The 13,441-nt window shown below is 35.8% G+C and overlaps 1 protein-coding gene across 4 annotated transcripts in view; it reads right to left on the reverse strand.

The window, feature by feature from the left end:
* The window catches only part of ADGRG6 (adhesion G protein-coupled receptor G6), a 180,997-nt gene that overhangs the window by 85,560 nt on the left and 81,996 nt on the right, over positions 1-13,441 (reverse strand). For all 4 annotated transcript variants that reach the window (XM_020972481.2, XM_020972483.2, XM_020972484.2 and 1 more), the window contains exons 3-4: positions 10,679-11,020; positions 6,236-6,859 (exon numbers count right to left, since the gene is read on the reverse strand). In XM_020972481.2, the coding sequence (XP_020828140.1) occupies positions 6,236-6,859; positions 10,679-11,020 (966 nt within the window). The remainder of the gene's footprint in view (positions 1-6,235; positions 6,860-10,678; positions 11,021-13,441) is intronic.

A 13,441-nucleotide genomic window follows, 5' to 3' on the forward strand; every position in this document is an offset into this window, starting at 1 on the left:
CTGAAAACAGCTGCATAAAACACCTGAAGCTTGGGACAGTACATTCTCCACATTGGAAGCAAACCTCCACCTTAACAAAGAGTTTATAACTCAAGTAATTGCCTGGGGAAATGAGCAAACTGTGCAAAAAAAAAAAGCCAGACTATAGAATCTTTCTTTGGTGACAAAGAAGATCAAAACATACAACCAGAAGAAGACACAAAGTCAGAGCTCCTACATCCAAAGCCTCCAAGAAAAATATGAATTAGTCCCAGGCCATGGAAGAACTCAAAAAGATTTTGAGAAGTAGAGAAAAAAAACTGGGAAGAGAAATGAGAGTGATGTAAGAAAATCATGAAAAACTAGTCAACAGCTTGCTAAAGGAGACCCAAAAAAAATACTGAAGAAAATAACACCTTAAAAAATAGTCTAACCCAAATGGTAAAAGAGGTCCAAAAAGCCAATGAGGAGAAGAATGCCTTAAAAAGCAAAATCGGCCAAATGGAAAAGGAAGTCCAAAAACTTTCTGAAGAAAATATTTCCTTAAAAACTAGAATGGAGCAATTGAAAGCTAGTGACTTTATGAGAAATCAAGACACTGTAAAACAAAACCAAAAGAATGAAAAAAATAGAAAACAATGTGAATATCTCATTGGAAAAACAACTGACCTGGAAAATAGAATCAGTAGATAACTTAAAAATTATTTTGAAAAGCCATGATCAAAAAAAAAAAAAAGAAAGAAAAAAAAGAAGAGCCTAGACACCATCTTTCAAGAAATTGTCAAGGAAAACTGCCCTGATATTCTAGAACCAGAGGGTAAAATAGAAATGGAAATAATCCACTGATCACCTCCTGAAAGAGATTCTCAAAGGAAAACTCCTAGGAATACTATAGCCAAATCCAGAGTTCCCAGGTCAAGGAGAAAATATTGCAAGCAGCCAGAAAGAAACAATTCAAGTATTGTGGAAACACAATGAAGATAACACAGGATTTAGCAGCTTCTACATTTAGAGACCAGAGGGCTTGGAATACAGTATTCCAGAGGTCAAAAGAGATAGGATTCCAGCCAAGAATCACCTAAAAGTAGAATTGACAGGACTTGAAAATATATTGGATATGGTATGAAAGACAGTGAAGAATTGAGGATGACATTTAGGTTGAGACTACCTAATTAAAAGGGTGGTAGTGCTTTCCATAGTAATAGAGAAATTAAATAGGGGAGGATTTAGAGGGAAAGACAACGGTTTAGTTTTGGACATATAGTTTAAGATGTGTAGGAGACAGCCAGTTCCAGATGTCCAGGAGGCAGTTGGATATGTGAGATGAAGGTTCAGAAAAAAAGGTTAGGATTGCACAAACAAATCTGAGAATTGTTTACAGAGAGACAAGCAAAACAATATAGAAGGAGAAGAGAAGAGGGCCCAGATCAGAGCCCACAGGAAGAAGGAATTATCTGGATGAATATCCAGCAAAAGACACTAAGGTGCAGTAAAGATAGCTAGGAGAACAATGTAACAAAACCGAGAGAGAAGAGTGTCATGGAGAAAGTGGTCAACAGTGTCCAATACTACAGAGAGGTCAAGAAGGGTGGAAACTGAGAAAAGCTCATTTGATCTGGCAATTAAGAGAACACTAACAACTTTGGAGAAAGTTGTTTCAGTTGAATGATCAGAATGGAAACCATATTTTGGAGAGTTAAGAAGAGAATAAGAGAAAGGGAATAGAAACATGAATTGTAGATGGCCTTCTCAAGGAATTTAGCCATGAAAGAAAGAAGAGATATAAAATGAAAGCTAGCTAGGATGGATGGATGGCAAGATATTTTTTTGACCAGGAGAGGATCATATGAACCGGGAGACAGTGTAAGCTTTCTTCATCTATGAAACGGGAATGCTAATATTTATACATCTGTTCCAAAGGGCCACCGTGAGAAAAGACCTTTGGGAACCTTAAAGTCTACAATAAATACAAAGTAGGATTCTTTTTCATTTTTATTATGCCATGATTTTCCTAATCCTCTTTTATCAGGGCAATGTCTCTGAACTGCCCACTTCCCTGACTGGCATGTATGAGTTAGTTCAGCATATTTCAAAGCGTTCATTAATCAAATTAGTTTGGGGAATGTTGCTTAGATTCTGATAGGTACAAAAATTTGAAAGGGGAAAAAAACCTAATAAATCCTCATAATATTTTTTATAAAAAGTAAAACAGAGTTCACATGAGCTTTCAGAATTCATTGCATCAAAATGCTCTAATCTTTGAGAAGGAGCAATCTTTTCAATAAATTATTAAGTCAAGAATAAAATTACCAATATATATACAATCTATTAATTTTCTGATCAATGATGAACATAAGCCAGTTTAGGGACTTTAGATAGCTTATGAACTTTAGCCATAGCATATCCAGAAATATTTATCTATAATGCAGGGTATTTTAAAGAATATATGCATTTGTGTATATTTATATACACATACATAGTGAGCATGTGTACTTACATGTACATATACACACACAAAGAAATGTCATAAAATGAGACTTAGCTACTGAAATTCTTGAATGAAAATTATTTCTAACATTATAAAGATGCAAAAAAACATACACATAACTAAAGTTTTAAAGTTTTAAAAAAGAGACCTATGAGGAAAGTTAAACTAAATAAAAATTGCTGGAAAAACTCTTAACTCAGCATTATTTTTAAGTTATCCTCAAAAGTTTGTGAGAATGCATACGGATTCTAAAATATGTGGAAATTTTACTGAGAATATGTTGATCTCACACTGCCTGGGAGACTCATCAAGTGTATTCAAGGTGCCACAATTTTAATAGTAAATGTTTTGTTTTACTGTCTTACTTCTGAATTCAAAATTTATTTATTTTAATAATTCAAACGGAAAAATCATTACACTTTCTATTGGGAGTTGATCTTGGAATAAAAACTGCATATTTAACACACATGGCCAGTTCAATGGAATGTTTGGAATTTAATCCTACTTCTCCATTGGTTATTGCATGATCATTAGTTCTAAGGAAATGAATTTCTATAATCAGTGAATATCAATGTTCTGATGGGGAATGAGTGGGGGAACTAGAAAGGTTAATACACTAATCATACACAATTTCATTTATTTATTTATTGCAGTTCAGCTTGGTTAACAAGCACTGAAATAATCTCTGCTACAGGTATTTCCTGGTAGTTTATAACTGACACTGTCCTTCAACTCCCAAAGCTGATCATTAAGCAGCAGGAAATTCCGTCCCCATCATTTCTGTTCAAACATAACCCAGGCCACGAGTAAAAGTAATGATGCTATTAAAAATCACTTTGAATTCAGGAAGACCATTGTAAAAGTAACAGGGCTAAATTCTATTGAGCATATGAACATGCATTCCCCCAGAAGAAGTCAAAATTGATGTACTTAGTCATCAGCAAGTTATGCTTCTATACAGAAGCCATAAGAGTATGCTGAAAGTTGTAAGGTTTGGGAGAAATAAGGTATTATAGAAGAAGTCTCAAAGAGGCTGCTAAATGAAATACGGAGATTCCAAACCAGATATCAGAAGAATTTCCTTTGGTTATTCTGCTCTTGGCATACTGACAAAACAAACTTGGTTCACTCCAATCAATAAATATTTTTTAATTGCATACAATATTCTATGGCAGGGGTGGGGAACCTGTGGCCCTGAGGCCACGTTTGGCCTTCTAGATCCTTAAATTCGACCTTTTGACTGAAACTAAATTTTACAGACAACGAATTTGTTCTGTAAAATTTGGATTTTGGAAAGGACAGGAGACCTATCATATATTGAGAATGAGAGTTATCAGATGGACAAAGACAAAGGGCACATTGGTAAGTCTGAGATATTAAAAGAATCAAATGAGTCCTCCAGTGTATTGAGTGGATACTTTATGGAAGATTTAAGGAAACATGGATGAGAATTAGAGTATGTAGAGGTTTGATATGCACTAGTGAAGATAGTATCACAACTTCCTCTAATGGACCTAAAGTATATGGGCATTCAGAATATAAAGATAAATAAGACATAGACCTTCTTTCTCAGAGAGATTAAAATCTAAAAGGTTGCAATCATGTGTTCACAAATATTTCTAGTACAATAGAAAGTGCTATAAGTGTAAACAGAACTACAAGGAATGTGCTAGAAAAAAAGCTGAGAAAGATCATTTTGAGCTGGGCAAAGGGTGAAGAGTGAAATATGAGAGTTTCAGGCATCATAGACCACTGGAAAGGACACAGGATTTGGAGTCAGAGAACTGGGATTCAAATCCAGGCTCTACCATTTGTTGACTGTGTGACCTATGGTAAGTCACTTCACCCTTGTGAGTTTCTATTTCCTCATTTGCAAAAAGAGGAAGTTGGACTTGATGAGTTCTAAGGTGCCCTCTAACTTATGAACGTATATAGCTCCTCAGTTTGGCCTTGAAGGAACTTCAGCACTAAGAAATGGTGGTGGTTGGGGGTTAGGTGGGACATTCAAAGGCACAGAGGTAGAAGTTGGTTTGATCTTCATTCTTACATCCACAATGAAGTCTTGTAGATGATACTGGTCCTACCTACTGTCTTGTGCACATAGTTAGTCAAACAAAGGAGGGTGAGGCTGGGCCAGTGAAGAAATTCTAATTTTTTTTCTCTGGATACTTAAAGAACAGAAGCTCTGGGCTACTAGAATTGGAAAAAGATCTGTCTAATGGGGTCACTATGGGGAATAGAAAGCAGTCACTTTAAGTAGCTCATGCCTTGACCTTTCAATGACTGCTGAGGGATTGGCAAAATTAGGCATCTAAACCAGAGGGCACTCAACTACAGGAAGTGCATGCTGGCTTATTCACCTGGTGCTTGCTACAGTGACTGTTGCTCCAGGGGGTTTTTACTATCAGCTGAACTGTGGTTAAGTTTGAAGGTTCAGCTTGTGATAACTTCAGGACTGGGAAGGGCTAGCTGGGGGAACACCACCCAGCCCTCAGAGCATTCTGGAGTCTCTCTCTGGAAGAGGGTCATAATTGACCATCTTTCCACCCACCCACCAGGAAATACCTCTGAAGTCACATCACTTAATTGCCTTCCTACCTCCTGCAGGGAAAATGTGGGCCAGACAGTCAATAAAGTTAATGGGAGGGCAACCAACAGGAGCTAATTAGTTCCTCAGACTGAGCAAGTCTGGTGGGGTAAGGGACAAGAAACTCTCTCTGAATCAGGTCTTCATAGCTGTTTTATCTCGTTTGAAGTGCTGTGAATTCTCTCAAGTTATACCCCTATCCTAAGATAAAAGCACTATTTCACTCCAAATTCAAGCAGAAATTATTTTTAGAGTTAGAATCAGTTCCCTTCTGTTAATGTGAACAATCAGTAGTTGACTGTGTGGGTAAAATGTTAGTGAAGGTTTCAACCTCTGATTTCATTGGTTTAGGAAACTACTAGTAATGAAAAGATTAATCAGAACTGACAGTTACAAAGACAATAAGATCCTTGCTTACATTTTTATTAACACTGTGGGTAAATGACACTTCAGTGTTTCATTTACTTAGTCTGCATTCTGCCATCTGACTTGCTTCAGTTAAAGAATGTAATGTTGAATATCAAACATAATCAAAAGAAGACACTGTAAGAGGTCAAATGATTTGCTCCTGACTTGAAACTTTTTTGTTTGTTGTTATTTACAAAGCCAGGGTCCTTCTGGATCTCAAGAATTACTTGTAGAACAGTAGTTTCTATGTATAAAAGGTACCAAATAATTGTCTCTGTGGCTACTGATCTTGTCTATTTTTTTAGACTTAAGGTGGATTTCCTTCCAAAATAACAGGTAACTCATTAGCTTAACTCCTTTTTTATTTAAGCAATATTTTCTAGGCAAGAATAAGAGACCTTTATTGCTATTTAGTACTTTCCACTGTTTTAAATCTAATTATTAAGTTTCCTATTAAATCATATGGTGACTAAAAAACAGAAGTATAAATATGTTAATGATAGATCACTAAATATCATGTGACACATGGGAAGTGAGGAATGATGAGACCAGAAGACTTTGATTAAATGCTTTAAAAAAGAACAAACAAACCCCATAGCAAAAATTACATTTTGCAGGGCTGAGTGGGCAAGTTGAAAAAGAACAAATATACTAATGAAGGGAAAAAAAACCCTTTCTCCTTTTTAATAACAGACATTAATTTACCGCAGACAAATTTTCTGAACAATGGGGATGGGCTTGGGAAGGAAAGATATTTTGCTATACATACTTACCACAACTTAGGTTGTTTTCAGCTTTCAGAACTGAGGTCGGGATATTCCAAAAATCATTTTGCCAGTCGACAACGTTCCCTTTCACATTACAGCTGAGGTTGGACAGAGTTTTGGAATTCATGGTAAAATTCCAAAGACGAAAGTTGTAAATGTCCCCTTTTAAAGAGGCTATTTCATTTTGGTTGGAGCCCAGCAGCAATTTCCCATTCCCAGGAATAACCTTGCTAATGGTAGAATTGCATATAACCGTTTCATAGCTCCTTTTGAAATTCATACTGACAGAGCCTAAAGAACTATTCCAAGTTAGGCACAGTTGTTCAAAGTTTTCTGTGAAAATGTCTTCACTTGAATCTGCCAATAACACCTTGTTTAGCAAGCATTCCACACCAGAGATAGAGAGGAAGTAGCCCCTTTTGACCTTTCCAAAGCTCAATAATTGTGTTGAGAATGCATCTGAGTAGGAGAAGGCAATCCAGTCATTGTCTTCATTGCCAGTTTTCGTTGCTTCGAAGCACACAGTGAATGCACTGAGTTCTGGAATCGAGACAGTTTTTGCAACAGACACCCGGTTAGCATCTGTGGTCTGGGGAATAATGACTTTCTGATTCCTCAAGGACACAGCAACTAGGACAAAACACAGCAACAACAGAAAAAGAGAACACAGATACGCAAGTTAGTTTTAAAGCAGGGACTTGCTACAACCCTAATACATCAGATCCCCTTGCTTTTAGATCAATTCACTTGAATCCTACTTTCTCTCATTCTTTGCCACTCCCACCTCTTCCTTTGACCATCCCACTAACATTACCAACTCATAGCCAATATCCCTTACACTGGGCTTCACCACGTTTCTACAATGATCACTTTCTAATATAATTTCTCCTTTGATTAATCCCTCTAGCCTTAAGGCTCACCTCTATCAAGCATTCTTTTCACTAGCTATTTGCAAGCTATCGGGGCAGACAGAGTTATTTATAACATGAAGCAGCACACAGAGAGGCCCAACAAAAGGAATCCCAACTCATTCAAAGCTTTGGCCAGATCACAATTCAAAACCCTCAGGACGAGAAGCAGCCAAGTCACTAACTAGCGAACAGATTTCAATATCTGAACTGTGGGAAACACCCATGCATGATCAGGGAGGCTACAATACTGTGCGGCTTCTACATTTCAGTATTACAAGATCCAGAAAGGGGAAAAGGGCAACTTGACTGGCACATAGTTTCTTTTTTTTTTAATTAGGGGAAAAAATTTTTTTTCATTTGAATGCAATGTTTTTCTTACATTTTCCAATTGTGCCCTCTATAGCATAGATGTTTCCACTTCTTTTCATGCTAATATGCTCAGTTGGGAACAAATGAAGTCAGATCTCTTTCATAAAGGGAGACTACTGAAAAGCAAACTAACCAAAATGGGAATAGAAATGAAAAGATACTAAATACACTGGTCTACCTATTTCCAAATGGCACGGTCTTCAGCCCTTTAAGTTTACCTTCCTATCTACTAGTCCTCTTCAGTTCCTATACATATGTGGTATGCGTAATAAAATTAACCATGTAAAATCTCAGAGAAGGTGCTGAGCTGCATTGATAAAAGGGAGTTTTCTCACCCAGAAATACCAGTGAAATCACAGTTCCTATCTCATTCTTGGTGAACAATCAATATGGTATTTTAGGAGAGTTGCTACTCTGATGAGTAATTTGTACAAATGCTCCATTGATTTCAGAAGTATCCATTCAGCACTGAATATATTTTGAGATGAGTGCCACTTTTCTGATATCTAGTACACTTACCAAGTTATGGGCATCATATCATAGGAAGAACATTAAAGTACCCAGATAAGGGTAAGCTGTAATATGAAAGACCTTGGGATAGGTTGGAAGATGTGTGTGTGTGTGTATGACATCTATTTTATCATCTAGAACAACTAGATAATAACTCACCAAATAGGTCTAATATTATCACTAAAACCACAGGTTCTGAACCCACCTATCCTATATCACTCCATCTTTTCCACAAGAATAACATGAGAGACTTTGCCTATTTTTTTTGTAAAATTAAAATCAAGGTTGTTACTCTGGAGAGATGGGAAGAAAAAAAGATATAAAGGTTGCATCAAGTAATTTTTTTCTCCCCTCATCAAATTTTCAACTGTTTCCTATTCAAATAATTCTAGGCAATTTTGGCTCTCTCAAGAAGGACTGTAAGGGAACAAAAAATATGAAAGGAATCCTCTGAATAAGAGCATGAAAATAAAAAAAAGGAAGCTCTTCCTGAAGGATCAGAAAAGGGAAAATACATTTCTGATCTCTGATTTTCTACAGTTGCCTGAGAAACAGACCCAATACAAAGTAACAGTAAATTAGAAAACCTTTTCAAAAAAGAATTCACAACATTGTGAGATCTGAGTGGACCAAGAATAGCTTCTACATATATTCATCAACTGAATAGGAGCCTAATATGTCTCAAAGTAGCCATTTCCATTTTTAGGTAACTCTAATTGTTAGGAAGTTCTTCCATATCTCAAGCTGAAATATTTTTCTTGTCCACTTCCACCTGTCTTTAGATCTGTCCTCTAGAGCCAAACAGAAAAACCATAATTCCTTTTCTACAGGCTATCCCTGAAGAGTAGAGAGGCTAAGTGACTTGCCCAAAGCCACAAAGATAGTAATAAGTGACCAAACCAAGTATGAGTTTCCAGATTCTGAATCTTTTTCCCCTTAGGATCCAATCCAGTTTGGTGCTGACAGTTAAATGTACATAATCAAAATTTTATTAGATTGGGCTTTAGTTCATAACGATCATTTCTTAACGGAGGCATTTGCCATGGGAGAAGCCAAAAAAAAGCATCCTCCATCTAGCATTTCGTCATCTCATGAATATTTTCCCTGCTATAAAACATTATCTTTCTAAACGCAGTTTTATTTATTGTTTCACTTCAGTGCTAGAACAACTGCCATGACAATTCTAAGTTCAAAAATGGAAGACGAAATTAACAACCTATTGTTGAAATGAAAAACTTTTTTTTCAACAACTAATAAGAACACAAAACTTCCCCATTTAAATAACAACGAAGTCAAGTTTTCTTTCCAATAAGGGATGGTTGAGAAGACTGGGAATTCTGAAGAATAAATGTGCATCATACACATGTGAGGGAAGGCGTGAGGATAGTGTCAGTGATCCCTGAGGTCAAAAGAAGAGTTAAATGAAAGTAAAGAATTGAGTTTCTAACTGCTATCCTAACATGGCCTCCTTGCAGTTTTTCAGTGGCATCAATATCTGCTTTTTTTTAGGTAGGTATGAAACTGCATAAAATGAAAAGGTCTAGGAGTTGAAAAATAGGGCTTTCTCCTTTCTGTGCTGAATAAGACACTCTTAACTGTGAAGAAGAAAATCATTTCCATTCCTTTCTCAAGTAACCAGGATCACAGTTTAAAATATGCTTAGAGGGTATGTCACATAGAGTATTAGATATGAGTAATTTTCAAGAAACCACATTATGTGCTATGGTAAATAAAATAGCATACCATACTGAAAACATCATCTCACTTGAGAATTTTGAAGGTATTTGCTCTGATTACTTGAGGTTCATCATGAGATTATTTCAAAAGTTGTTATAAAGATGATTTTTTTCTTTCTCTAAAGCCAAAAGTCTCACAAGATTCTTATATTTAAAAGTCATAATATTCACTTTAATCTGTAAAGTTGGATTATGAACATACTTCGTAATTTTCAGAACAGAAAATAATTTAATCTTTTTTTTTAATTGGAGCTGTGATTTGATTGGTCCCTGTCAGCAAACTCCCTCTACCAGTGGAGATCAGCACTTGTCCTGTTAATTATCATCTAAGAGAGCTACCTTGAGGTATTGAGACATTAAGTAACTTGCTCAGGGTCATGTAGAGAGTCTATGTTCAATTACCTAAATTGAATTACAAGAAAAAGTAGGGGGAGTGTGGAGCCCAGGGCACTAACAGGACCTATTAGTTGAATATCAAAGTTGTTATCCTATAATACCTTATTCATAATAATTAGTACACTCACATTCTATCTTGTACCCTAGTATAAGTCTTGAAAGGGCAGCATTCCAAAAATCAAAAAGTAATCCACAAGTGTGGGTGTTTTAAATTGACCACTGAGTTAATGTTGTAATTACAAAGACCTAACTACTAACAGAGAAAATACTTGTGTGTATTCCAAATAGTCTTTATGTCTTCTACATCTAAACAATCTAAAGTAATACAGCCAGTCCCACTGTATCCAAATCCTGAACCTAGTATCTGTATGTTGTGTACTTTTGACACATACTTGCCCTGAATGTCAAATTCAAATCATACACTTACACATAAAAGAGCTTAACTCTGTCTTCGGGTTCTGTTGTCTGTTTATTGTAACACATGTTAAATAAAAGCAGAAACTTGGCACTTCTTTCAGTTTACATACCTCTGATATAGCTGGCATTGAAGCCTTTCTTCTGGATGCTAAAGTCACTTGAAAAGGACACATGCATCTCATTCGCACTTGAGTTAAATGACAAACCTTTGGCAGTTGCTCCACAAAATTTAGTCTGGCTTTCTCCATTGTCAAGGGATAATGAATCATAAATGCAATTGGGAGCTTCTTCAATATCAAAATCATTAAATGTTATCTGAATGATGTATCCAGTTGGAGCTCGAAGTGTCCACATGCAAACCTGGCTGTTCGGGTATTCATTGGGGTAGCATGGAGAGGTAAAAGTCCCAGAAGGGTTGGAGAGCGTCACCCTGCAGTTGGCACATCCCCAAACTGGTGGACAAAACAAAGAAAAGAATGCAAAGGTGGGAAACAGCGAGAGAGTACAGATAAGAAGTAATATCTAATACCTTAGTAGTATTGAAATATAGGTTATAAATATATAGAGTTGTGATTATGCTTACTAAATAATATGAACACATGATAAGAGAAAAATATATTCATATAGCTAGAAAAATAAAGGAATATAGTATTTGAGAATGATAATAATAGCTTATATTTACATAACTTTTTAAGGTTTGCAAAGGACTTTCCATATATTATCTAATTTGATCCTTTCAGCCACCTTGTGAGATGCATGGTATTATTATCCTCATTTTACAGACAAGAAAACTGAGGCTCAGAGAGATGAAATTACTTGTCCAGAGTCACACAGCTAGTAAGGTAAAATTCTAAATCTAGCACTTAATCTGTTGTGCTACATGTCACAAAAATTAAAAAGAATTTGGGGATGGAGAGAAAGCATCGAGAGATTAAAACCACACTTTGTCTTAAGGTGCTAGAAAAAGAAATGGTCAATTCTTCCTTTCCTTCTTTCCTTCCTTTCTTCTTCCCTTTCTTCCTTTTTCTCTGACTACACCTGTCTTTTTATCAGTCCAGGGAGTCTGGTGAGGAACTCACTCTATCAACGTAAGTTTGTACCTTTTCTGCTATATATAAAGAGAGTTGCAAGCGGCATTGAGAAGTTAAATGAATTACCCAGGATCATGTAGCCATTATGAGTCAAAAACAGGACTTGAATCCAGAGATTTCTGGCTTCAGAGCCAGTACTTATATATTTATGCTGCCTCTCATCCTTAGTACAGCTGCCATATTAATCCTTCAATACATGTCTGATAACATCACTCTCTTTTTTCAAAACCTTTTACTCTCTCCCTATTACCTACCTGATGACCAAGTGTGAAGTAGGAAGCATTTTTGTATTTTCAGTTGAAATTTCTAAACATATAAAAATCAATCAATTTCACATTCATTTTTTAGCCCTTGTCAGTATTCCTGAGATTTCTAGATATTCATTTTTAAGTAACTTGATGGGAAGAATATAATTTGAGCTACTTTCAAAATTTTGTAACTTTACTGAAATAAATACCAAGTTTGGTTTTATGAAGTTAATGCCACAAAAATTTCTCAACTTGGTATTCACCGCCCTCTGTATTCTGGCTTCAGGGTATGTTTGCTGCTTTATTTTGCACTGTTTCCTTCATGGATTCTATATTTCAGGTACATCTGCCAAACTGTTCCCCAATCTCAGACCTGGCTTCATGAATTCCTGCAGTCCATTCCCCTAAGCCTAAAATGTTTTGCTCTACCTTTCTCTTGGTTTAATTCATCTCCTCTTTCAAAGATCAATTATGGTACCATTTTTTATACAAGGTCCTCCCCAAATCTCTTCCTCCTAAATTTTTCTTTTACCACTTTTCTGGACTTTCTGCATCACATTCTACCCTGTACCAGGCTTACTTACTTTTAAATATGTCTGGTCACCTTTATTAGACACTCCTGTAGGATGGGATTCCCAGCTACTTCTGCCCTCCCTCATGAAACAATCTTGTATTCATTGTATATCACAAACACACACACACACACACATACACACACACACACACACACACATATATATATATACATATATAGGTATATATGTAGATAGATAGATAGATATGTTCATGTTGTTTTCTTCATTAGAATGTAAGTACTTTGATGGCAAGGACTACTTTATTTTGGTCTTTGTATCCCCCCAGGATGTAGCAGAGCGCCTGCCATGGTAAGCACTTAATAAAAGTTTATTGATTAATTCATTAGCTTTTTCATTTCTTCATCTTATACCTCTAGCACTTAAGTGCATTACTAAGCCCATAGTATACACTAAATAAATGCTTGATCAGTTGAATCCAATAGCATATGATAATTTCTTTTGCCCACAATAGGTAATAAATAAATATTACCTAACATTAAGTTACTCCAAAGCCAAAAGCATTTCCTTGAAAGAAGGTACTTAATTTTAAACTGTTGTGCTAAGATCTTCATATTTTAGAAAACTGCTAATTCAGTTAAATAAATGGTGCTGACGGGGTTAGTATAGCTTTCAAAAATGACTACTTCTTTCTCAGATGTAGCTTGTGACACTGGAAAAATCTGTCCTCAAAGCTACATACACACACTCAAACATACACACATATGTATTTATATATGTATGTGATTATATATATGGTTTTACACCTATGGTTTGGAAAGAAAAGTTTTCATTGACTCCACCAACACAAAAAATCCCTTCCCCAGAATATGTTTGGGTTTATGAATATTCTGATTTTTTTTATCCATAAGCTTAGATAGTTAATACAATATTCAATAATGTAAAATCTGTAAGAAAAAGCCCAAACTACCAATATTAATTAAACAGAATACACACTACAT

This window comes from Phascolarctos cinereus, unplaced genomic scaffold (assembly GCF_003287225.1).
Source record: "Phascolarctos cinereus isolate Bilbo 61053 unplaced genomic scaffold, phaCin_HiC Scaffold_5;HRSCAF=322, whole genome shotgun sequence".
Classification (NCBI taxonomy): Eukaryota; Metazoa; Chordata; class Mammalia; order Diprotodontia; family Phascolarctidae; genus Phascolarctos; species Phascolarctos cinereus.